Source organism: Grampus griseus (genome assembly GCF_964374135.1).
Source record: "Grampus griseus genome assembly, chromosome: 14".
Lineage (NCBI taxonomy): Eukaryota > Metazoa > Chordata > Mammalia > Artiodactyla > Delphinidae > Grampus > Grampus griseus.
The window spans coordinates 50,946,243-50,972,952 of record NC_139008.1 but is presented as its reverse complement, the minus strand read 5'-3'; the positions used below and the strand labels follow the sequence as shown (position 1 = coordinate 50,972,952).

At 39.3% G+C, this 26,710-nt stretch overlaps 2 protein-coding genes across 3 annotated transcripts; both read right to left on the bottom strand.

The window, feature by feature from the left end:
• Positions 1-1,726: 1,726 nt before the first annotated feature.
• On the bottom strand, positions 1,727-10,070 carry MKKS (MKKS centrosomal shuttling protein). Its single transcript, XM_082671294.1, has 4 exons — positions 9,071-10,070; positions 5,890-6,065; positions 4,842-4,952; positions 1,727-3,224 (listed from the first exon to the last, which is right to left on the bottom strand). The coding sequence occupies exons 1-4, from the start codon at positions 10,053-10,055 to the stop codon at positions 2,784-2,786; spliced, it is 1,713 nt and encodes a 570-aa protein (XP_082527420.1). The 5' UTR covers positions 10,056-10,070; the 3' UTR covers positions 1,727-2,783.
• Positions 10,070-26,369, bottom strand: LOC309833139 (uncharacterized protein). Of its 2 annotated transcripts, none has more exons than XM_082671296.1 (2): positions 25,289-26,369; positions 10,070-10,478 (listed from the first exon to the last, which is right to left on the bottom strand). In XM_082671296.1, exon 2 carries the CDS (start codon positions 10,434-10,436, stop codon positions 10,275-10,277), a length of 162 nt encoding a protein of 53 aa, XP_082527422.1. In that variant the 5' UTR covers positions 10,437-10,478; positions 25,289-26,369; the 3' UTR covers positions 10,070-10,274. The 2 variants fall into 2 exon arrangements, with proteins under 2 accessions (XP_082527422.1, XP_082527421.1); XM_082671295.1 differs by lacking the exon at positions 25,289-26,369 and adding an exon at positions 14,501-14,640.
• Between the last annotated feature and the right edge of the window lie 341 nt (positions 26,370-26,710).

Below are 26,710 nucleotides of genomic sequence, written 5' to 3'. Positions count from 1 at the left end.
TTTTTTCTATGCTGCCAAAATCCTAACCTCTTTTGATTAAAAAGATGCTAATCCTATGGTTCAAGAAACTTTACTAATTAATAATAATAAAACATGAGATGTGTCCTGTGAGTCCCACAAAAGTATTGAGCAGTGCTGACTTCATTCTTTCCTGCATGATTCTCCTTTTCCTTTTTTTGTAGCTATCAGGGCTTCCTGTTCTGTTGCCCGAGGAAACATAATGCAATATTCAGACTTCAATCTTACTTTGTCAGCAAACAATGCCCAAGGCTTAACTTAGCTGCTAGTTTGTTGTTGATTTCTGTCAAAATGAGCTCCTCTGAAATTATTTTCATCAAGAATTTTCATCTCGTATTTTACCATCTGAGTTTGAATGATGATTTTCTTGAACTATTAAGACAGTTTTTTTTTTTTTAATTTCCAGTGTTTTCTACTAAGGATTGTATACAACTTCAGGAAACATGAATTTATAAAAATATTTCAACAAATTTATGACATACTCAAAATGAGAGCACTGGTATTTCACCAAGGAATATAATTGAATTTTAAGGCAAAGTTAAAAATGACAGAGCTAAAAATGGGTATCCTGAGAACCCAGGATAATTCCCATATTTCTATGTGACACCCTTTCTTAAGTGAATATAAAAACCCCATTGTAAACATGTGTGATGAACCCTGCCTTTATGTTTGGAATGATGGTGAAAATGCAAAGGCATGGCATCAAGAATGCTTTTTTCCACTTGTGTGATCAAATTTTCAGTATGTAATTATAAATAAGCTTTACTCTTGCCTTTATTAGGTGTTAACTGCTGCATAAAAAATAACACCCCAAACTTGACTTAAAGTTTATTATCTCACAGATTTTGTGGGTCAGGAAATCAATCAAGGAGTGGTTTATCTAGATCCACTGTTTTAAGGTGTCTCATGAGGCTGCAATGATATAGAGGCTAAACTCATCTTGATGCCTATTAAGGAGGAACTGCTTCCAAATTCACTCTTGTGTTTGTTGGTAGGATTCAGTTCCTTGTGGGCTGCTGGCTGGAGCCTCCCTCAGTCCCTTGCCACGTGGGCCTCTCTTGAGGGTAGCTCCCAACCTGGCAGCTTGTTTCCGTCACAGTGAGCAAGTGACAGATAAGGAGAGAAGCCTGTTTTGACAACCCACTATTGGAAGTGACAGCCCATCACTTCTGCTGTATTCTACTCATTAAGAGCTAGTCATTTGGTCCCAGCCACACCCGAAGTGTGTACGCCAAGAGGCAGGACCATCTTGGAGGCTGCCCATCCCATGCAAGATACATTCACACCCTTCCCAGATCCCCCAAATTCTCATGGCGTTACAACATCAGCTCAAAGTCCAGAATCTCATGACTGAAGTCAGGTCAGGGTGGGTGAGGCTCCCTGTGTGTGATTCTTTAGGTACAGCTCCTGGAGCACAGTTCCTCTCCACCTGTAGACCCACAAAGACAAGTTATGTCCCAATATACAGTGATAGATCAGGCTCAGGATAACTGCCCTAAGACACTCCTGTTCACCAACTGAGAACTGGAAAACTCAAAGGAGTCACTACATCCAGCCCACACTCAACCGAGGGGATTAGACAAGGGCCTGAAAACTAGGAGGCAGTGGGTAACTGGGGGCCATCTCAGAGGCTGCCTACCACTCTGCCAGACTGACCCTAATAATAAAAGACATGAAATTTTAGAGAAATATTTTATGAAGCCTGTAGTGTAGCTGATTTTTCAACATATATTGCATTGCTGTGTTTGTACTGCAATTTCTTCTTTGGCTCAGGATAAAAATTCTTTTAGATTACAAGAATACTGGAGGAAATTGCTTAAACATTCTATCTCCCTCTATCACGGCTATAGATCTGATCATTGACTCTTAGGTTGTTTAATTTTCCCAAACTGTTCAAGATGTTTTCCTAAAGTTTAATATAACATGTTACAGCTCCATACTGATTCTTCTAGCTACATTCTGTATTTCTTCTTCAATTTATCAATACATCTTGCATTTGCATAAAATTCAAATTATATTCCTTGATATGACATGTCTTTACTTTGAATATGAGAGCTGTGCCAGTTTCTTTTTGGCACTCTTGACTAAATTAGAGAAATAGTTTTTCCACTTCTTTTCTCTATGCTGCTTAGTTACTATATAAATCTATATTTTTCCTTGATTACATATTTCATCAAAATAACAAAAATGAAGAACCGTGATACAAACTAGCAATTGTAGGTAGACCAGCTCCTACATCAATTACCCAACCAGTGAATGATATAGTCTCAGTTGAAGAACCCAGAAATTTTACTGAATGTGTAGTTTGAATACTTCTTCTGAATGAGCAGTATGCACTAGATGCTTTGTGATACTTTGGAATCTAGTTTTAAACATATGTAATTACTACGAACTAAAAAATATCTGTAATAAGTATATCCGAACAAGAACATAGGATTTAAAAAAGAATTCTGTTATGCTCTCAGAATGACGTCAAAATAATGAGAACAGAAATTTAGAACAATGTACAGTGGTATCTGTGGAAACTGCTAGATAATTACCGTATCTTTAACAATGCTTCATATTTTTATTATTCTGTGGTATAATAATGTGGTATTCAAGAATCAATTCTTTTTTTCTTAAATAAGTGAATCTATAAATTTATGAATCATCAATCCCAATATGCAGAACAGGTCTTTGAGAGACAACACATGCACTCAATATTTTTCCTTATTGACATGTCACTAGCTTTTCTTTTTGTAATATAAACATGCTATTCTCTTACATCAGTTTTTATCTTCAATGACATATGAAAGATCCAAAATCAAATTGGCAGTCTCCACAGCCACCTGCAGGCCACTAAGCTTTGCAGTAAAACAGTCCAAGGTCAGGTTGCCAGCTGAGTCCGTGGCTTCACACGGAAGGCAGGTTTGAGGCACAAAAGGAAGACGAGCACTCCTTAAGAAGGACCAGCTAAGTTCTTCCTGGCTGCTGTAGAGTCCACAGCCACATCTTGAAAGCAAATCTGGCCAGTTCACAACAGAGGGAGAATCAGCCTGAACTGACCAAAAGTGTCCATACTTCCCGTCAGTGAGAATTTCACCTCCGTCGTGTTCTAAAGAGCCAGCGAGAGATTCGAGTGCGCTGCAGAATGCTTCAGCGATCAGCTGGAGTTCTGTCTGGGTACATCCGTCATCTCTTAGAATGCCTTCCGGCTCGCTACGCATCTAAAGAGCAACAAAACCATTGAAAACACAGAACAGAGCAATTAATATGCAAAAATGTTTCTGAAAAATACTTGATCAGACCCTTATTCATAGGGGTTTGGTGCAAGGCTAAAGGGCATGGATGGGCCAGCTGGTCAGGCTAATCCCTTAACCTGGTTGTTGTAGTAAAAATGCTCTCTACCAGTCATGTTATCAGAATGAACGACTCAGAATAAACCCCACCATCAACTTATTCTGAAGGACTGCCCAGTACTGCCTCCTTAATACATGAAGGACAAGGTATAATATGTGAATCACAGGCTTCTGTACATCTGGGAGGAACCTCTGGAAGACTAATGTCCCAGATGAAGTACTTATTTATGCTTGGCAAATGTTTGAGATTTGTTTAAAATGCGAATACATGTATTATTATTAAGACAAAAACCATTTAAGCACGTGTCATTTTCACATTAATGTTTAAAAAATAACTATTCTTCTTTTTAAATTAATGACAAGGTTATACAACTTTGCTTCTTTTCCACCATTCTAAAAAGTTTATCCTAGAAATTTCATGATAGAAAAAGTAATATATTAGCAAACTCATACTTGAATGATAGTTAAAAACCCATATCCTAACTACTTAAAAACAGTGACCACTTTTTTCTTTTTCCCAGGAGGTTGGAACCAGATGAGATCATCTCTATGGCATATTCTTTCCCCATATTTTCAGTGCTATACTGTTTCTTTAAAATCCTACTCAAAACACCTTCCTTCTCCAAAAGACTTATTCTAGTTTACTCAGTCCCATTTGCAGACCATCCATTCAGCATCAATAGATTGGCAATGGGTTTGTTTTTCATAATGTAAATTCCAATAACTTTTCATGAATGGGCTTTATCCCCAAACAGATTTTAAATTATTTGGGGAAGCAGGGCAAGGCATGTCTATGAAAAACGTTTACACCCAATCCCAGGCATCCCAGGGAGCTCTGCACTCCTGACTAACCAAAGAGCCAACTGCAAATACCTGGAAAACACATACATTTTTGTATCCATTTTCAAATAGAGTAGGTCAGTGTTAATGAAATAATTAATAAGAACTACAATGCACTAACTTTACTGTCAGGAAATGGAGTTTCATAGATTAATAAAACAATTCTAGTTAATAGAATCAATATATCATAAATGAAAACCAATTTAAAAATTATAAGAGTCTAATAATTAGCACGCTTTAATAAATGAAATTAAGTGTTTTCTTGAAGATGCAGAAGGTACTGAAGTATTCTATAGAATCTCAACACTTTCATAGTGAATATCAATTATTACTGTACCACAGCACTTGAGATCTCTAAGATGACAGCTCCCATTAACAGAATGCTCATTTCAAGAGGCGGTAGAGACAATACTCAAAGAATGCGATCACCTGCTAAAAGGTTGGATTAATAATCATTGTGATAAAGATATTACCTTATATTTGCAAGTGTTATTTTCCTCGAGTGTTTTCAAATACAATATTTGATTTTAAGACTACTGAGAAATTAAGCATTAGAGGCTCCAGAGTGTTATGATTTAGCTTATTATTTCATAAAATGAATGTTGCTGAGAATTCAGATAATTTAAGAAGGACTATCTAACCTACCTTGTGTCTGATATATGCCGCCAAATGAGTTTCAGTACAGCCACCTCCTAATAAAACGCATGGTTCCTTGATTGTTAACTGCAAAGCATGCAGTGCTGTTTGACACGTGAGCTAAAAAAGAAACGAATCACCAGTATCTGACATTGACATCAGAAACACAAAGAAATATAACCACGTTTTCAAGGCAACTTAAGAGAGTGGTCTCAAAGAGCCTGATTTTAATTGCAGAAGAACAAAACTGGTGTCACTAAGGTTGTCATGTGATGAATACATTTTGGAATAATAAAGATGAAATAATAAAGAGATGAAAGAAAATACTTTAGCCAGATGTTTGTTTTCATGGTCTGGATTAATATCCTCTTTCATATATATTTAGCTCTTCAAATTGAGATTCACAAACACAATAACTGGATCAGCAAGGTATGCAAATATTTCTACCAAAAAATATTTCAGTCTAAATAACTTAGCTGTATAAATGCTACAGAATTTATTTCAAGTTGCTATGGAAATGATCCAACCAAGCAGTAATAAAAACACACAGACCTTGAATATTCACCAAGGATAGATCCTTGAGCATGCATTCTTCAAGTCTGTGACCAATGCCATAGGGTATCGCTTCCATTGTATAAAAGCTGCATGTGTTATTGCTGTTCGTGGACAACATGCTGTTAAGAGGTGGATGATGGGTATAACTGGGGAACCTATTGCTAAGTGAATTATTCATACACATTAGCATCAACAAGTACACAATTGAAGTTAATTTCTTAAGAAAAGTCCCCATCAAGGACTTTCAGATTGCTTGTAAAATACTAGAAATAATAAGAGGCAACATGCCAAGCTTCTGTAGTATCACAGGCAATTCAATCAGTTTACTTGTAATTTTAATTCTCACATTTTTGTTGTTTTTGCTTTCTATACAACCCAGGGAAGTTATGAAGAAAAAAAAAAAGCATAGCTCACCGATGTGAAAAAAAATTATAGCACTTGTCTGAGTGATTATTTAATCCCTGCCTCAGCCCCTAGATGTGGAATTCAGTTTATTACTTACCTTCAGTTCATCCCAGGCTGTGTCATTTCTGTTGCAGAGAAGCAAGCTGCAGACAGTTACTTCATTAGGAATAAGATGAAAAAAATGTTTGAAGCCAAATTTTGCAGTGCACAAATCTTTCACACTTCCATAACTACTGGGAGAGATTGAGTCCAAGGAACCAATAGGCCTTGTTCCTATTTTTTAAAAAAAGTTTAGAAAACACAAAATGGATGAGTGAAGATGGAGCATACAATCATTTACAATATTTATTCCCAGCCAATATAAAAGCCCCACAAGCATATCATTTAAGATATGAAATATAGGATAAAGAAATAAGATGCATCTTCTTAAACCTATGAAATAAGTAGTATTCTGTCATTAAAATCATATGCAAATAAAGCAGAGGTTCTTTTGGTTTACAGACGTCTTTGAACATGTTTAGCTATTTTGTACTCTCCAAAAAAAGACACACACAATTTTGCGTACATTTTCAGGAAGTCCAGGAACCCTGGAAGCCTGTGCAGGGATCAGAGACCCCAAATTAACAACCCCACTAATCTGGAATGAGGATGAAGTGAGGAGACAGGTCATTTTCTAAAGGTGTTATGATTTTTACCTTAGAACACACAAAGTAAGCTATGCAAATAGATGTGTAGTTGAATTCTTTTGGGGCTCCATTTAGTGAACATATAGGAATTTTTTTTTTTCTTTTTGCCTAACAATTGTTTGCATGTAAACAACTACCTAAATTATGCCAAAATAAAGTATGTGACATTCTTATTTCATTTTCTTATTCTTTGATTATATTTTGCCCTCCTTCCTGTACAGGTAAAATAGTAAAATTTTACAAAACATAAATTAATAAAAATATGAATGAGAAGTTAGGATGACTTGAAGGTTTCTAAAAATCTCTAAATGTAGTAGTTATGTAAGAAATGGCACAAACCTATAAGGAGTAACAATACTAGTTTAAAATCTTAAGATTAAAACTGTAACTCTTAGCAATGTACCTTCTTGGGCCAGTTTCCTCTTTGAAACTAATGGGATTAAAATAATTATGTCTAAAAATATGTGCAGCTCAAAAATTTTGTAAAAAACCAGAAAATAATCATGAACAATTTCACTTCTTTGAATACCCTTTCCTCTTTACTTCTGAATTCTCAAAGAATAAGGAATACTTGAGGGATCTAAAATTTAAGGAAAAAAACCACAAAACTCTACATCTTGTATAATTTCAAGGGTGGAACCAACAGAGAATTTGTAAGGAGAGGATCCCCTTTCCCGCTGATTATCCTCTGATGTGCAGCAAGTCATTTAACTCTTCTGGGTGGGCTTTCCCAGAATGGGGATAATCACGTCTATTTCACAAATAAATCAAACCAAATGTTAAAAATGCTCTGTAAGCTATGACAAGCTTCATACCCACAAGTCAACCAAGCACAATAACCCCATTACTTAACCTAGATCATCAGTAAAGAGGAATTTTGTTTGAAGGGGGAGAAAGGAGGTAATGTTAACCTAGATACACCAGAGAAGATGCATTAGGTCCCAAACATACTTCACCTGTTATTAGTTTACCGGAACCATCGGCCTGGTATAGTTTTTTCCCCCCTTTTCCCTTGTGTCTCAAAAAGTTTCTGCTCCCGAGATCCAAGACTGCAGCTGTGGCTTTGCATAACATTACACATACATAATTTGGGGAAGCAGGGCAGGGCATGTCTATAAAAAACATTGACACTCTCCCCAGTCTCACTGTCAGCTCTGCGATCTCTTGATAACACTCCTAGATAACACCTGATAACACTCCAAAGAATCAACTGCAAATACTTGGAAAACACATAACTTTTCATATCCATTTTCAAATAAAATAGGTCAGTTCATGTTCTACCATGTTCTAGTTACAAATGGGATAAAATATCAATTGTGGGCTGGTGTGGAAACCCAGTGCCCACTTATATTGTTTCTATGGAAAAATGCTTCAGTTTAAAAACTGACTACATAATCTATAATACTCAATATTCACAACTGGAAATCATCTGACTCATGAAAAGCCAGTAAATATTTAAGGATATGGGTCTGACCCACAATATTACCAATGAGTTCCAAAGAATGATTTTCTGTTATTTCTTAACAATTTCCACTAACGATCATTTGACAGTCTTACAGAGGCAGGGCAACAGCCCAGAGATCTTAGGGATTCAGTACTGGCACTCATCCTTCTCCTTTTCGATGATTTATAATAAGACTAAAAATAGTCAACTTTAACAGTTTTAACAAAATTTATTAGACTTAAACTTTTAAGTCTAATAACTTACGAATTGAAATTGATCTGAATGAAATGATTGTCTTTCTGATGGGTTGTCAATGCAGTTAAAGAGATACTGAAAAGTGACTCAAATCAGGAACTTTTCAGCCTGTCATTTCTCTTTGGCTCTAGCAGGTGACTACCAAACTTCTATTTGCTTCTTTTTGCTGAGTTTGTGAAATACGGTGAATTTCTTGCCTGTTATAATTCTGTATGTTAATAAACATATTATTGTTAATTCAACAAACATTTTAGAACCCCTTCTGTGGACCAGGCTTGTTGTAAGCACCGAAAGTAAAAGATGATCCCAACTCTCAGTCTCAAGGAGCCTAGCTGGAAATATTTGGGATATTGAAAGCTAGCCTGCGGGCGCGCGCGCGCACACACACACACACACACACACACACACACACACGCACACACACACAAATTAGGAACCACCATTTAGGCAGAAGTACAGTTGTTTGTTGGAGTTAGATAAAAGTGAATATTCTAGTTGCAAAACTACCTTCTGAATACAATAAGAGCTTTGTAAAACTCAAGTAGAAGAATTTTGTTTCAAGTATGAAAGACTTTATGTGATTATGAAAATGTTAGATTTCTCAATAATCTGTAAAATGTTTGGGGGTTAATAGTTTTAGATTATGACAGACTCTGCAGTACATTTTGGGGCTGGAAAATACCTAGAAAATAGTCCTCATCACTCAATTTTTAATAAGTGAACAATGCAGGATCTTTTCCAGAAACCACCAGAAATGATACACACACACTGTGAGGTTGGCGGCTTCTCAAATTGTTCAAGATGTTAACAGTTGACACACACCAAGACTATCTTTGCTCAAAAGAAGTGTGATTTATTAACCATAAGGGGCAAAAGCTGAGAGTGCTTTTTACCTGTCACTTTACTCAGGGGTTCCATCACAGCCACTCCAACTCTGTCTACAGCAATAACATGATGCGTTCTGAGAAACTGCTTCAAAGATGGGTGTATAACTTTTTGGCACAAGACAAGATCTACGTGATCACTAACTAGCTGCCTTCCTAGGTTAAGCAACTGGTCCAGGACTGCATTTTCAAGAGAAACTCCGTAACTCACCACCACATTTCCTTCTCCAGTATCAGAAAGGTCTCCGGATAAAGACACACAAAAGAGTGCCACCTTGAAGGAATCTGATTTTTTGATAGGTAATATCTTCATCAATTGAACTTCTGATATTTCAATAAGTATTCCAGGTAACACAGTAGAATCTATAACTCTTTGATGTTTTAAAGGGACAATTATACTCTTTCCTAAAATGATGTGGTCTTGGGCATTTTCTGGAATTATAAGCAGAAAGGCTCTCAGAATCAAAGTACTGATATGGTCGACTTCCTTTGTGGTGAGCATACAGGCAGGTTTACTTGTTAATATACTACGCACCAAACAGAGGAGGATCTGAGTGCTACTAAAGTTGACTGGGATTCGACAACCACAGGCCTCAGATTTTAGGTAACTGATGCAGAGGCTCGAAAGCTGCTTATTTAACTTAATGACAGTGGTCGGTGTCAAACCTATTCTCTGAACATTTTCAACTAAGTTGCAGCAAAGAATGGCTGTGAATAAGCCGCCGTCACTGAAGCAGGACACGTGATTCTGCACAGAAGTTGTCAGTATCTTTAAAATGGGATGGGTGACTGGCAGGTTGGCGAGGAGGGCTGCCGACTGGGAGGTTGTGCGCACAGAGCCCCCCAGGCCGTTGTGCAGCTGCTTCAGCCTGCCTGCCGGGCCATAGCAGGATGTGACGATGCCTTTCAAGACAGAGAGGGTGGCCTTCACTCGTTCGCTTGTCAGTGGCTCACTTCTACAGAATGAGGGCTTTTTAGCTTCTAAACGAGTCATCTTACTTCAGGTGGTAATTTGTGAAGACAGCTTTTATTTAGTTAACCAGAGTTTTCTATTTATTGTATTGTGGTGGGTTTCAACATTTAACAAGATTATCCTTCAGGAATGAAAGTCCGAATATACAGCGTTGTGGCTATAAAATTAAATACTTAGCTCCATGCTTACGATACTAATCGGCACGTAATGGTGTAATGACATATTAGTAATTCCAAATATTTATTTTAGTTCATTATTCAAACTCTTTTGTTTGAGTTCAGGCTGAGACTTTACAGATTGTTTTGCAGCTCTCTGTATAAAATATGTTCCGAGATGGATGCCTGTGAAGAAAATCCCAGCTACAAGAAGCCAGTTCTTTCTGATCCATTTGCTATTTTTCATTTCTTCTTTCAAACTCAAGCTCAGACTCAAAGCTGCTTCTTTCTATAAGAAATAAAAATAAAACATTTTAGAGAAATAATTCCAAAACATTTAATAGATTGTAGTTTAGTAATTACTTTTAATGCTCTGCTCCTTCTTTAGAAAAAGGAACTATCCACTGGCACAAACCTCCCAAAATGAGAAATGTAAATCAACTTAGACTGAACATTCATTTCTTTATTCTTCAATGAATCCCTGCATGAAAAAGTATTGATATTTTAATAATTTTGGAATGCACAGTAACACAGCTAGAAAGCTTACAGTACAGTTATTCAAGTATGATATATGCTTCTAGAAGACAAATGCCATGTGAAACGCATAGAGTTTGGTCTCTGGGTCCCAAATGTTTTTATTCTCTTACATCAAGATCTGGTGTTGTTTCTTCTCTAAGTTTCGTTTGCTTGGAAACCTTAGGTGTGAATACAAGTGCATTTATATCAAATCCTACTTATAAATAATTATGAAAATGAGATAACTGTTGGGATTCCTAATACAGACACTCTCTAATGTTCAGTCGACATCCAGCTAGACAAATCTACACAACACATTTACCAAAGAATAAATGTTTTAATTTTAAATATTTGGCTAAATTCAGAGCAGTTTCCTGTAGTTCTACCCGATCAATCAATGATTTTCAGTTTCGATGTCCTATATCTAACCGTCCCCCAAATTTTGGCTAATGACAATAAATACAAAAGCCAGGGAATGTGCTGGATGACAAGGAGAAAAATAGGATCTGATTTGCAATGTGATCTCAAAGAGGGTAAATAATATAAAATGCTATCATTTACCAAGTGTGCTAGCGCTTGTACTAGTTTCCTTAACGAGGTTGGAAGAAGCGTGCCTGAGGCATAAAATACTGATACTATAATAATATGTGGAAAGGATAAAAATCTCAGGTCATAGACCTTATCTGTTGAGGCTTGGTGCTTTGAAGGTAAAGGTTCAGCCAATTATTAGTTATTTTCAGGAATATGCTAACCATTGGACAATGTTTAGCACAAATAAAACTAATTGAACTACTCAGACTACAGTACTATCCAGAGCTGTCTATGGCACAATATGATACAGACCAAAAAGGTGATTTGAAGATGTGCAAAGAAGATGTGAAGAGAACAAGGGAATGCTATGCAAAGTGTTCTTTTGGTTACCACTCCTCCCAATTTAGTTAAAGGGCTGTAACCATGGCAACTGGGCCCAAATAAAGTGAAAGCAATGATGGCCAGCTTTCTCCCTGCAATGATAAAGCTATAGTCATCTCTTTTTATAGCACGAGGAGGAAAAAAAGTTCCTGTTCATCTTATGCAAGGAACAACAAAGGTACTTAAATATTATTTCAAAGGTTATTTTAGATTTGGCAAAATCTGTGAAATACATTTAAATGAAAGCTTAGTGAAGTGACTTCCATACATAAATTTGCACGTTACAACACACACACACACACAAACCACAAATCATAACAGAGACTGTGATTAATAAAGTGATTTCTCTAGTTACTTTTCAATACATAATAGTGACATACGACTTTTCAAAAGCAGAATGCCAAATTGGCACCTCTAACAGTCTTGTGGTAGTGAGACCAGTAACCACATCTTTTGGCTAATATCTCTATAAAATGAGAAAGGAAGAGAGTGTTGGTGACTCCCAAATCATTTTTAGGATGTCAAAACTTGCTGACTTCTGGTCCTATGTCTAGATCTAGACAAAATAAGGTACAATTGAAAAAAAAAAGAAACGAAACACAGGGCTGGCTTATAGCATAGGTTTGGAAGTGTCAGCTCAGCTATTTCTTTCTTCCTAACAATGTGACCCATTATTCCAAAAGTTACCATCACATGAATGGCCCTGACTATTCCTGGATGCACTGGCCTGGCAGATGGGCTTTTTGCAGTGATGGATAACAATTAAATAATACTAAAACCTACATGACTATATTCTAAATTCAGAGCTTTAAAATATGATTTAAAGAAATATAAACACGTAAAATATTTTCCTAAAAGGAATCAGGGCTCTTTGGAGAAGTGGCTGATTCTAGGTCTGAGGCAAGAAATAAACTAGATGAGCTGGGGACATTTTTCTGCCAAAAAGTAATAATGTTATTAAAGATCACTTGGATCATATCAAAGGGCACAGGAAAAGAAAAAAAAAAAAAACGACACAGGAGTCAACTTGGAGGGAATCTAAGATGGGACAATTTAAGCATTAAAAAGAATACTGACAGTAATAGACTGAGATAATTCAAATTTATTATAAAAACTGATAAAGGGAAATAAACCATATATCTTGCTTTTCCTGTATAAATGCATTTTGAGGGGTAACTGAATAGTTGAGGCAAAGTTGGTCCAGCTACTAAACAGAGAAGAAACAACAGCATTTCAGCAGCATAATTTTGCAACACCTAATGAAGTAATGGACTACACCATCATAGTGGTTGGCAAATTATAGCCCATGGACCATATCCAGCCCACTGCCTATTTTGTAAATAGTTTATTGGCTCACCCTCATGTACTGTGTATGAATGCTTCTGTGCTAGAACTTAAAGTTAAATAGTAAGAGTTACCATTAACTTTTTCAGTGTGATAATATACTTGTGGTTGTATGTGTTTATCCTCACCGTTAAAGATACATACCAAAACCTGAGACTTGCTTAAAAGTATTCCAGCAATAAAAAAAAAAGGGAGGGGATAGCTAAAAAGAGATTGGTAAAATGTTGATAATTGTTAAAGTTGGGGGATGGATACTACAGAGTTGAATATACTATTCCTCTCTATTTGGGGTTTGTTTGCAACTTTCCATAATAAAAGTAAAAATTTTTTAAAATAACGGACAGATACAGCACATTCTTTTGACGTACTTCAACCACTAGGACATTATTATTCACCTGAAGGTCAAAATGGTATATTAAAATAGAAAATGTTCCACAATTGTAGGGTTACAGTTCTCCATCTGGGGCCAAATGAGTTTCATAATTCATTATTTCTTGGATTTTAGAAATACAATATAGTGTATAACACCATAATCAAAATAATATGGTGTTTAACACCCAGAATCAATATAATCATAATACAGTATAACACTCATGATCAAATACAATATTTCTGCAGTGAAACTAAGTATTCATATTAAGTGGAATAAAGATTAAATTGCCTCATGTCAGTTAAGATCAACTAGCTAAGGAGTTATGACAAAACCTTTTAGATTTTAGAACTTTCTGGATTTGGGAATTATTGATAGGGGTCTATAGACCTGAATTATATTACTATATGCTATTATTTCAGTGACTCTGAAAAGTAACAAATTACTTTGAAGCTAAAATATTAGTCATTCTTTGGTAGCCATGGGGGATTCGTTACAGGACCCCCCCCCCCCACTCAGATACCAAAATCTGCAGATGCTCAAGTCCCTTATATAAAATGGGGAACTATTTGCATATAACATAGGCATATCCTCCCAGATACTTTAAATCATCTCTAAATTACTTATAATACCAATACAATGGAAATGCTATGTAAGTAGTTGCTTTTTGGAACTTTCTGGAATTATTTTTAAAAATATTTTTGGTCCGTGGTTCACTGAATCTGTGGATTTGGAATCTATGGGTACGGAGGGCTGACTGTAGATATTAAGGAATAAATACAATTAGTTTTATTTATCTTGGAAAAATCAGAGAACAGTAATAAAGAAAAGAACCTTTTGCAAGTTACAGATCTGTAAGTGCGACATGGATTTATGGCAGGGGAAAAACTGCTCCTTTGGATACAATTATGATCCTGGTGACACTGCTAGTGAAAAGGACAGGACAAGTAATGGACTGACTGTCCTTTCAGGCAAGTGTCAAAGCTTTCTGTGGAACCAACTTTTCTAGAAGCAACTGTAGGATAATATTTTGCCAGTGGTTCATAATAAAAACAACAGGTTAACTCACCAACTTAGGCTTTTATTGTCAGAGCCCTATACTTTCTTAAAGATTATGTTTCCCATTGTTGGAACATGCCATTTGGTTGACCACATTAAATCAAACTCACCTGAAGCTCTCAAGTCTACTATTTCCCTGGGAGGTGGTTCTTCTCAGGACTTGTGACTGCCACTCTGCCTGGCTCAGGAAGGCCATCCTTATTAGGAATTTGGAAGACAGGGCTGCTTTTGATCCTGTGCCACCCCAAATGTATGAGCCCAACTAGAGGTACCATAACAATCAGAACTTTGTAGTCTCTCCAGAATTTCTGAAAGCTCATAGTGCTTCAGCATTAGTGCACCTAAGAAAAGGCCAACAGTTAAAAGAAACAAAAAAAATCCCTCAAATTACATCTATATATACCACCACAAGCAGAATATTGCACTCTAATAAAAGCTGCCTGTTAAAAGTTTTTGGTTACAATACATTGCAATGTTAATTAACAAAAAGAGACATTGTAGACTTAAAGGGATGGCAGAAAATCAGGCTTGGTAAGCTTATAGAGTAATACTAAACGTTTAGCCAGAAACTGTAAAGGAGCAATATTACCTGCTCGGAAAGCCACTGGAATCTTTGGAAACACTCATGCATCAAAATCGTTTTCTGGGCTTCCCTGGTGGCGCAGTGGTTGAGAGTCCACCTGCCTTCGCAGGGGACACGGGTTCGTGCCCCGGTCCGGGAAGATCCCACATGCCGCGGAGCGGCTAGGCCCGTGAGCCATGGCCGCTGGGCCTGCGCGTCCGGAGCCTGTGCTCCGCAACGGGAGAGGCCATAGCAGTGAGAGGCCCGCGTACCGCCAAAAAAAAAAAAAAAAATCGTTTTCTTCATTGGTCCCCAACCTTTTTGGCACCAGGGACCGGTTTCATGGAAGACAATTTTTCCACGGACAGGGGTTGGGGGTGCGGGGTAGATGGTTCAGGAGGTAGTGCGAGCGGTGGGGAGCGGCAGATGAAGCTTCGCTGGCTGGCCACCGCTCACCTCCTGCTGTGCGGTCCAGTTCCTAACAGGCCTGGACCAGTACTGGTCCACGGCCTGGGGGGTGGGGATCCTTGGTTTTCTTTATATAATTAAGTATACTTTCTCTGAGCCATAATGAAGTTAGATTTTTTAAAAAAATATATTTAGTCACAATTTTCACAGAAGAATCAAATGGCAATCTTAAAATATGCAGTAAGAATTCAGATTCTGCATTCTGACAGGATGTGAGTGATGGTGCTTCAACTGAGATTGAGTCATGCATGGATTCCAACTGTAGCAAAAGACTTTTGGTTTGGACTCTATGAATTAATGCCATTTCCACATTTATGTGCTGAACCACTGGATTTTAGAGTGTTTACCCTTATCGCTAATAACTATACCCTGCAGGGGTTACTGTCAATCCAGTTTACATGAAGAAATTGGGGCCAGTAACTTGCCTGGAGTTTCAAAGCTCAGTAGTATTGAGAACAGTCTTTCTGCTCTATCTTTGATTTGGAAAGCATGGAGTGTAGCCCAGGAAGTCTGTTTCTGATGATCCGCTGGGTTTGGGAACTTGAGTCCGTACAACTGGACTCCTTATACTTTTTCACTTAAGGGCACTCACTAGGCTTTAGTGATTAGCTTATAGACTTGTGATGCTATGAATGGACCTGCTCTCCAAGTTCTTTTCTGGGCACAGGACAGTAAGGACTGCTTCTTCATCTACAGGATAAACTAAGAATTAGGTTCAATTGCATGTATATGAGTTTCAGTATCGTAAAATTTCTTACAGTAATTTTGTGTGAATGCCTTTAGAAAAATGCCTGAACAGAATTTTCACTTATTCCTTCCCTTTTAAATCAAGATTAATATACAGGACTAGTGAGCTAAATACCTAAATTGTCTCTGTGTTCCGTATATACATATTAGAAAAAACAGAAGGCTTAGAGTTATGCCTATGTACATATATTACTCCCAGCATTAGAAACCATTTCTCGTTGAGGTCCAAATTCACATTTAATAAGGACTTTGTTGCTAAGCTTAAACAAGTTAATAGATGGAAAAAACATGGCCTACTTTGTAACTCCAAGTATTTTATGCCTTTTTCTTTTCTAAAGTGCTTTGGCATCCTATACACTTCTTGCAGCCTTTAGAGACCACACCTTTTATTGACATGCTCATGTTCTATCTTTGGAAAAAGTCAATCACAAATAACTGTATCATGATTACATTTCCTTGCAAAGTCCACTATGCAAAAGCCTTTGGGACATTTGAGATTTGAGGAAACAATAAAACCACTGGGGGAGGCACCGGGTGACTCGGAGTAAGTAATGAGGGAAGAACTACAGTAAGGGTTACTTCCTAGATGGAAGGAGGGACTGAGGGTGCACCAAAGTCAACCGGCTTGTGTTGACTGATAGGTGGTATTTTTGTCCACAAAATACCTTGAATTAAAGGGTTAGAAGATACTGTCCTTCACATCCAGTCTCAGTACCTAAGGTGACTTTAACACCTCCAACTCTGTCCCTCTCAACACGAGCTTATCAAGTCACAGTACTTTTCATAGATGGCATCTCTGCTCTTCACTGTTTACTTCTCATGATCACTAACATAACTAACATATGATATGTTAGTTTTGTTAGTTTTGTTTTGTTTGTTTGTTACTTTTTCCTGAGTTGTAAACTTTTAGGAAAACAGCTTACAGCAAAGAGTCATTTGGATAAAAGGATATAATAATAAAGTTGACATAAAAAACTCAATAATTAAAATTCAGAACAAATTAAAGTACAAGCTATAACAGCAATCTCTGGAAAGTGTGGTACTATTCTCTCCATGTAGGTCACAGGATGAAATGTGATGTATTGAGAATTAGGATCAGATTAGGATCAAGTTAGCTCCCTGTACTCAATACATCTTTGGGTCATCACTGTGTTAAGGACAAAGGAGGGTGCTCCATTTTATTTATGTTGTGCTTAACTACTTTTTTTTTTTTTTTTTTTTTTTTGTGGTACGCGGGCCTCTCACTGTTGTGGCCTCTCCTGTTGCGGAGCACAGGCTCCGGACGCGCAGGCTCAGCGGCCATGGCTCACGGGCCCAGCCGCTCCGCAGCATGTGGGATCTTCCCGGACCAGGGCACGAACCCGTGTACCCTGCATCGGCAGGTGGACTCTCAACCACTGCGCCACCAGGGAAGCCCCAGACTACTATTCTTTTCCACTAGAATAACTTAAGGATCTATGCATCTTTTTGTAGATATAGGTTTAGTTAAATCTGGGAATTAGTACCTATTCAGGCTGAAAACTCTTATTTGCCAAATTACCACTGAGGCCCAGTAACAGCACTTCCTGGTTAGTAACTGATGTGGACTGATTTAATGATTAATTGCTGTAATATTTGCTCAACATCTACATGCCCCCATTTCCTCAAATTCTCCATATCTCACACATTGATTTGGCTAATGGGGGTGAGAGAGCAGGTAACTATTTTCTGATGATTATCCTGTTGTCCTTTGAGAGGCTTGGAAAATTATTAGGATCAGGATGACAGGGCTTTTTACTTTACAAAGTACTTTCACAGTCTTCACATTTAAATCCACATAAAAACACTTGAGTATCACACCATCTGCATGATAGTCCATCTCCACCAAGCAAAATGGACTATTTTTAAATGCCACAGTAACCTTCACCTACTTCATTTCGCTTAATAGCTTTCCAGCATTTTACATGTATTCTGTTGCTTAAATAACCCATATTCTACGGCCAGACAAGTTAGACTTCACTAAATAAGGCTCATTGTTAGTTGTAAGAAGAAGACAACAAACTAGTCAGTGAAATGATGCATTCCTTATTTTCTTCATATCTTCTTGTGGAGCTTTTAAATACAGTCCATATATTTTGGGGATAAAATTTTGATTTAACCCATTTTTTTCTCCTAAAGTCTTTTCGTGGGTTTTTTTTTCCAAAATGAAAATCAGCATTACTGCCGTTTTCTAAAAAATATAAAATTGTCTTACTTTTTTAAGTTAGAAAATACAGATGTAAGAAAAAGAAAGCTAAAATATCTGTAGTCATTTTGGTTTTCACAAAAATGTGATTAGAATATACATGCTGTTTTGTAATCGTTTCTTCCCCCAAGAATACAAATCTTCATTATGATTTTCAGTGGCTGTATAGCTTTTGATTTATGGCAATGCCCTAATTTGACAGATCGCTGATTGATAGAAATTTGAGATTTTTTTCAGTGCTTTATTGCTAAATATGCTAAGAATAATAAGTATTTTTGTAAATTCTCTGGAGCCCATGCTCATAGCTGCTGCATGCTGCTTCTCAGGATGATACAAAGTCTTACTAGAATACCTAACAATTAACTCATTTTTCTTTTTTTTTTTTTTTGCGGTACGCGGGCCTCTCACTGTTGTGGCCTCTCCCGTTGCGGACCACATGCTCCGGACGCGCAGGCTCAGCGGCCATGGCTCACGGGCCCAGCTGCTCCGCGGCATGTGGGATCTTCCCAGACCGGGGCACGAACCCGTGTCCCCTGCATCGGCAGGCGGACTCTCAACCACTGCGCCACCAGGGAAACCCTAACTCATTTTTCAAATGAACTTACGAGATGGTTTTTAAAACCGTGACTTTTACAAAGGTTCTCGGTGCTGGGCAGCAGGGAGACAGGGAGCTCCAACTTGGGGGATGAAAAACGAAGCTAGATACAGCTTATCTTAAAATGGTCCTTCCCTCCAAACATTTGGCAACAAGTTATTCCAGGTGGTATGGAACTATTTTATGGACTCGAGAGATTCCTGCGTCTGAAACAAAAATTTCTCAAGAATATGCTCAACATGATCAGATTTGTTGGGCAATAAGAGGATGGTTTCTAAAATAAGTTAGTGCTTGCTGTTCATTCACTGAGCCTTTCAAGTTTGCTTGGAGTAAAGCAGCAACATAAATAACAGCAGGAAGACTTCTTTCCTCTCCTTACCCTCCTTTAGTCTACCTGCCACTGCCCTTATCTTTCCTGAATCTTATTTAAACACACTCCTAAAAAAAACCCAAATAAACAAAACCAGAAGGTATGGAACGCTTTTGATGGAGGAAACCAAGAGAAAGGAAATGAGATTAGTAAATTTTACATTAAGTAAAACAGAAAGTAGATGTTTATGGCTTTATCCATTGAAATGCCTTTTGTTTAGAAAATGTTTAGAGGCCATCAACACAGATTATGCTTTCTTATACTCTTCTTTCAAAAATGTATACTTTGCATTATTCAAAAGGTTTCATATTTTTTCTCATTTTGTTTTCATAGCAATTTTATGAGACCACTTTATACATGAGGAAATTCTAAATGATTGATTCCAAAATTACTGTCAGCTAATTGTGGCACTCATCTTAGATTCTGGAGTCCTAAAAGTCTTGGTTGGTATTCTTAACAGCAATTTTCAAAAGTCAAGAATTAGTATCCCAGCTTTGGCAATAACAGTCAATCAGAATTTCCGGTGCACGATGATGGACGAGAACATTCTGGGTGCATGGTGCACACTTGTGAGGGTCACTGAAGAAGGCAAGTATCCTGGTGCATTACACCTGGCATGTTTTTCTTCTCATGTCAGGTACACTGGAGGTTAACAAGTCTTGTGCCACTTGGTCCAAAATGAGAGGGTAAAAAAGCCTATCTCCTCCAAAAACACACCCATGATCTACTAATGGTTGAGATCAGTGGGGCTAATTTTAGTTCAGTTTTTTTAGCTTAGTTCTTAGTACGGAATGAATAGAGAGAAATTAATGAACAGAATGGAGAAAAGCTTGCTGTATCTCTGCCTCATTAAAATATCGTCATCTTTTTGAGTGCATATAAAGGCCAAGAAAGGAAAACACTGAGAGATATGCTTCAGACCACAAATACTCTCTACATTTAAGGCACTAATGTGTCTAGAACAGCAACTTTCCCTCCCCTCAATTTGTATTACAGAGATTACCAGCTCTTCAATTTCTACCATCAAGGCCTCTGACAGGCTTACTGAAACTTGTTACATTCCAAGCCAAGGAGGGTTTCTTGGTGCTATCAGTAAGGTGAAGGGCAAAGAAGGGCAAAAAAGCAGTTAAGCTCCCTAGGAAATCCTAAACAACCTGGGTCCGGCTATCAGATTACTCTTTCTATGGAGCATCAGGTCAATTAAAACCACCACGCTTTGCTACTGATTAGGCCTACAACAACCTGGATGCAGGAAATACTCTGTGGAAGGTTCTCATTTTGCCTACTGGGCTTGCTGGACGCCACCTGCTGGTCTTTTGGACACAGTGTAAGGTACATTCTTTATGTCTTCATTGCTGCTCTGCTTAAAGTATTTGGGAAAAAACAGTAATGTTTAACAATTTTTAAAAAACTACTGAATGTAACTTAAACATGGAGAACGCTAAACAGAACGTTGAACAATTAATTAACCCAGCTCTTGTGACTGCAATATTCGATGAAGTTTATTGGAATTGTACAATGCCTTTTCTTTTAGCATGGCAATGTTGGTTTTTAAGGATCTGTGAATTCTTCATTCCTGAGTTCCAATGACTAACCCTGAAAATAGTTCTTTTTATCCTCAATTGTTAATACAGCAGTTCACATTTTGGCAGTTTTTGTGTACACATTAGAAACGACTGCATGTTGTCTTCAGGCCTATTCAACTGACTGGCGTGCTAAAGAGAACAATAGCTTCCTTTTTTCTTTTTCTTTTCTAACTACATCACCTAAAATAACAGCTTTGCTGAGCTTTTCCAGTCTTGGAAAAACACAGGTACCAAAAACGTTACTGTCAATTCTCGATGAACTGAATGTACTACACCTGAGTTCTAAAGTTTCCATTCTGCAAAATCCTACCCCTACCTTGACCTACAGGCAGTAGCTGGGCTGCTGACAGCACAGCCTCATCAGGAGCGGGTCAGGAGTACGCACAGAGTACGGTGAAGGTCAAGTTATGTGTAAGCATTTCATGATCTCGGTTATCCCCCACTGTTACAGTGAATTCAATGTATTTATAAATAAATAATATACTGAAAGCATCACGAATTTTATAGGGGAGCTTTACTAACTGTCAACAGCCTAAGATGTGACAAGTGAGTGACTGATTAGCGACTAATGAGGAAGAGACAGTCTTACTGGCAGGCTGTGGTTTATCAGAAAGGTTTGGAGCGTTGTTATAAAGTTTACAGAGTTGTCTGAGAATCTTTCCATCCCCTTTCACTGTCTTTACATCTGGCTGCCATTTGATGCCCAGATTGGTGGAGGAAGGGGACTGGGTACCATGCAGACAGCAGACTGTTCCAGATTAAGTGTGCAGCTGATTGGGTCCTTAGTACTGCAGCAATGACTTTATGTTCCCCTGGTCAGCTCTGAATCCCAAATGGGTTGGTTTCTGTCTTCATCATTTCTGAGATTTCTATTTTACTCTCTACCTTCGTTTCTGCAGGTAACCTACTGGCCAGAGGAAACCGTGGCTACTGGGTAGGAGCCCCTCCACTTCCTGCTCCCACATGCCCACCTCAGCTCCCATCTTCACCTCCTTCCTCAGTGTCTCAGAGGAAGGCCTGGCACTTCTGTTATCTGTGCTCCAGCCGGTCCCACATGCTGCTTTGTCTTCACGGTTCCACCTCCATTAACCCCCCTCTTCTACCTTCCACCTCCCACTTGGAATTGGTCTTCCTCCTATGCAAAACCTGACCATTTTTCTCCATTGAAAAGAACTAAAAACAAATTCCCCAATGTAGCTGCCCTTTACCAGCCTTCCTTCCAGTACTACACACTCTGATTCCTTTCAAATAACGCATGTTTCTAGAGCCACTGCCCACTTCCATCTTCAAACCCAAGTAATTTGCTTTTGCCCCACTCTCCATGGAAACTGCCCTGACTATAAAGATCGCCCATCTCTCCCTTTCTCCGTGATCTCTCTGCACCACTTCTGATGAGTTCTTAAAACTCTTTACGTACCTGAGACTAGTCTGATCCTTCTCAGTCTCCTTTAATGACCCCTTGGTTTCCATCCACCTACTCCCCCTTCTCAAAGCTCTGTCCTGGGCCGTCTTCCCCCCATGTTCGTTTCCTGGGTGGCCTCATTCACATCCAAAGCTTCTGTTTTAACACATCCACCAATGACTCCCACATCTACATCTTCAGCTTAAACCCACTTATCCCACTGTTATTCCCCACAAGTGTCTAAACTCATCTCATATAACGATGAATCCTCTTTCCTTCCCAAACTGCTGTTCCTCCTCTGCTTCCTGTTTTGTTTCTTAAAAAAAGGCATTATCAAAATAATAATAATAATAATAAATAAAAAATAAAAAAGGCATTATCTACCATGCCATTCAGTTAGAAAATCTGGATATAGTGGACTCTGCCCTGTTCCTTATATTCCTCATCAAGTCAGTCACTCAATCCTCCATTTGACATGACATTTCTTTTATGTAATTTCTCCCTACAGCTACAGTCCAGACCCTCATTACCTCAGGATCTCCTCGCTTCTAGTCCAATGGTTCTCAAAGTGTGGTCCCCTCACCACAGGCAGTAGCATCATCTGGGAATTTATCAGAAACGCAAAATCTTGGGCTGCTCCTGACCTACTGAATCAGAACTCTAGGTTGGGATCCAGCAATCTGTGTTTTAACAAATTCTTTAGGTAATTCTGAAGCTTAAGTCTGAGAACCACTGTTCGAGTCTATTGCCCACTAATCCATTCTCTACCCTCTTAACACAGCCATCTTGGGGAAAACAACAACAAATACATTCATGTTTCTGCTTTGCTTAGAAGCCTTCAGTGACATTTTTGACTAGAAGGTGAAACCTACATTTCTTAGTACAGCACAAAAAGCCCACCAGGATCTAGTTCCAGAAGGGAAAGCACAGCAAATTATTTTAGTAAGGATGTATTGTTGTGTAGTGATTAAGGGGATGAGTTGTGGAATCCTACTGCCTGGGCTTTCCATCTCTGCCTTACCACTTTGCAACTGGCTGTGACCTTGGATGAGTCACTTAACCTCACAATGCCTCAGTCCCATCACCCATAAAATGAGAATAATATTGACATCCATCACAAGGCTGTTGTGCAGTTATCACAATACCTGGCACTCAGACTGGACCCTGTGACTGTTAGCTATTATTTTGATTATTTCAAAAGGTTAAAAAATAACATTACTGGTGTCAACCTTGAGTGTAGAAAGAGAGGTCTGGAATGACTAAGGCAATTGGGTCCATAAACTATAGGCAGTTTCAGTTAGTCCAGATGTGAATAAAACCCCCAGATTCTCAAGAAAGAGGTTCTGACGTCTTCGGGGCTATTTTGATTACAGTAGGGTAGATCTGTAATCAGATTCCAGGATGTTATAGAAAAGATAACACTCAGGCTCCTAAAGTGAGGGCCAGGAAAGCTAATCATGAAGGAAACCGGAAAACTCAAGGACAGAGCAAAATAGCAAAGACAGGGTGAGAGTTTCATATTTATTTCTCTGATAACAGTTAATGAAGTTAAAGTTGCCAGTGATTAAACATGAGAGTCCTAGTGTGATGAAGCTCTGAGTAACGATGGAAATCAAATTCTAACCTCCCGCACAAGTTACGATCTTAGGCAAATTACTTCTTTCCTGCCTCAATTTCATAGTCTGTAACATGGGGCTATATAATGAGGATTCCTAAGTATATATCTATGTATTTATTGCTTAGTTCAGTGTCTAATACGTGAGAAGTATTCAAGGCATGGTAGTGATTATTCCTGTACATACAGTATCTTCAATACACATCATATATAAAGACAGGCACTTCTGGAGATTCCTGTTTGACTAAAGCTCCTGGTAGTGCTGAGACAGGACTGACTGGATGAAGAGAGTTGAAGTTATGCTCTCCTTCCAGGGCAATGGGTATCCAATGACTGGTCACTGCAGTGGTACAAAGGCCTGGCGGTTCACCCAACTTGGGCCAACTATGAAGGCCCAACCCAGCACCGGATTTCCTGTGAGACTGGTGGAGACCCTCCTTGGGACTACACTACAGCTCAACTTTTTCTATCCACCCAATCCTGCTTCCTTTCTTCCTTGGTAAGATCCAAAAAGTCCTCCCTAATAAATGTCCTGCCCACAAATCTCCTTAGAGTCTGCTCCCCAGGGAACCCAATCTAGGACAATCTGGAAACATCTTGTTCATTTATCAATGTGCTTGTTTATTGTTTCCCCTTCCATCATTGAATATAAGCTCCATGTGATCAGGGACCATGCCTGTCTTGGTCACTGCTGTATCTGCTAACTCAGCACAGTGTGACAAATACGAATATAAACTGATGACGTTAATGAAGGAAAAACTGCAGGTACAGAGAGCCTCTGAAACAGCAACAGGATTTGTGGATGGTCCAATTTGGGAGGAAGCTGTATATGACTTCAGGAGTTCTCCCTCTCAAAAAGATTTCAAAGCCCCGAATCCTGCTTCTGCTTTCAGAGTTGGTACTACCACGCTGTACAGAGTTCTGACATCCAGTTCCACGTCAGAGGGTGGCTCTCACCTCCCAGACAGACACAGGTGGCAGCGCAGGCGCAACTGGTGCTTTCACTGGGACACCTTTTCCTTCTACTTTACGGTGCCGCGCAGATGGGAGAGGAAGAAGGGTCTATACCTGGAACTCTACCTACACCACTGGAACACCTCCTCGCCATCTACATTCCTTCCTGCAGCAAGGATTCACTGCCAACAGCTGTTTTAAAGGTAGATATTCAGCTTTCTAAGGAACCAGCCTCCTCCTATTCCCCGCCCCCAAATATCCTTCAGTGACACCAGTGACCTTTCCGAGCGGGGAGGAGGCGCCCACAAGTCCCCCACCCCTCTCTTCGGCCGGGTAGAGTGCCGGCTTTTCCACCTGCGACCCCGTCACTCTCACCTGCGCACCCGCGGCTGCGCCGCCCCGTCAGCCGCCGCCCGCAGGCCCCTGAAGCCGAGCACCACGCAGCCGCAGCCACCAGTCCTGGCAACTCGCGCCCCGAGCTTGGAGACGGAGCACGCGCAGCTTTGTGGTTGGCGCCGGTCCCACTCGGATTCCTCTTCTCCGAGTTTTCGTGATGTTCTCAGCCGAGAACGCGGTGGCTGAGACCGGAAAGAACAGGGGTTGGAGCTTATTCAGTGTCAATCTCAGCAAGTTATTGAAACTGAAAAACTTAAATAACAGATCAAATGGACTTGTTAAGGCACAGTATCTTCCTTCTGGCGCGCACCTGAGAGGCACTTATTGAACGAAAAAGTGATCAACCGTTCTTGGCGGCTCTCGGGCCTCCTTCATTTGACCAATCACAGAGCGCCGGATTCCGTTGTTCATCGCCAACTCCCCGCCTTCCTTTATGGCTGCCTGGAAAACCTGGAGAAAAGGACGCAACAGCGACCATTTCTGTGGGTCGTGTTGGAGAGCGGTCATGCGCAGTGCGAGCTGGTGGCGCTCAATTAACAGCTTTTGCCCTTAGTCCGCCGTCTGGGGGCCTACGGGGAGTTCAGAAGTTCTCTGTTTCTGTGCCCTTCACCAATTAGATAATTTGCGCACTACGTCCCCATCCTGCTTTTTCGTTCGAGGACAAAAATTGTATTCCCCTGTACTATTCAAAAGAATTGTGGGAGAAGTTATGTTCCTGGCTATTTCAAAATTTATCCGGCATTGTGAAAGTCACCTTTACTTTCTAACCTGTGTTTTCTATAATCTTCCTGTTCAAAGATTGGGGAGACTTTTTCCATCCTTGTGCTAGTAATTTTACGGGGTCAAGAAGCACTCTGTGAATGGACTTGAGAACACGGGGAGGGGGAAGGGTAAGCTGGGGCGAAGTGAGAGAGTGGCGTGGACTTATATATACTACCAAATGTAAAATAGATAGCTAGTGGGAAGCAGCCGCATAGCACAGGGAGATCAGCTTGGTGCTTTGTGACCACCTAGAGGGGTGGGATAGGGAGGGTAGGAGGGAGACGCAAGACGGAGGAGATAAGGGGATGTATGTATAACTGATTCACTTTGTTATAAAGCAGAAACTAACACACCATTGTAAAACAATTATACTCCAATAAAGATGTTTAAAAAAAAAAAGAAGCACTCTGTACGACAGGAACACTGCGTTTTATTTTTCTCTCGATCACCCCCGCTGTCTAGCACAGTGGGTAACTGATTCTTCACGGACCAATCATGTTCACCTCGTTCTCGGCCCCTACGTAGTCGTCTTTTGCCGCCATTTTTGTTTTGGGCTCTCGTTGAAAACCGCGAGATCCTGCTCGGAGGCCATTTTTCTTTTGGGCAGATTTCGCGCGCTTCCCGGGCCGCTCGCTTAGT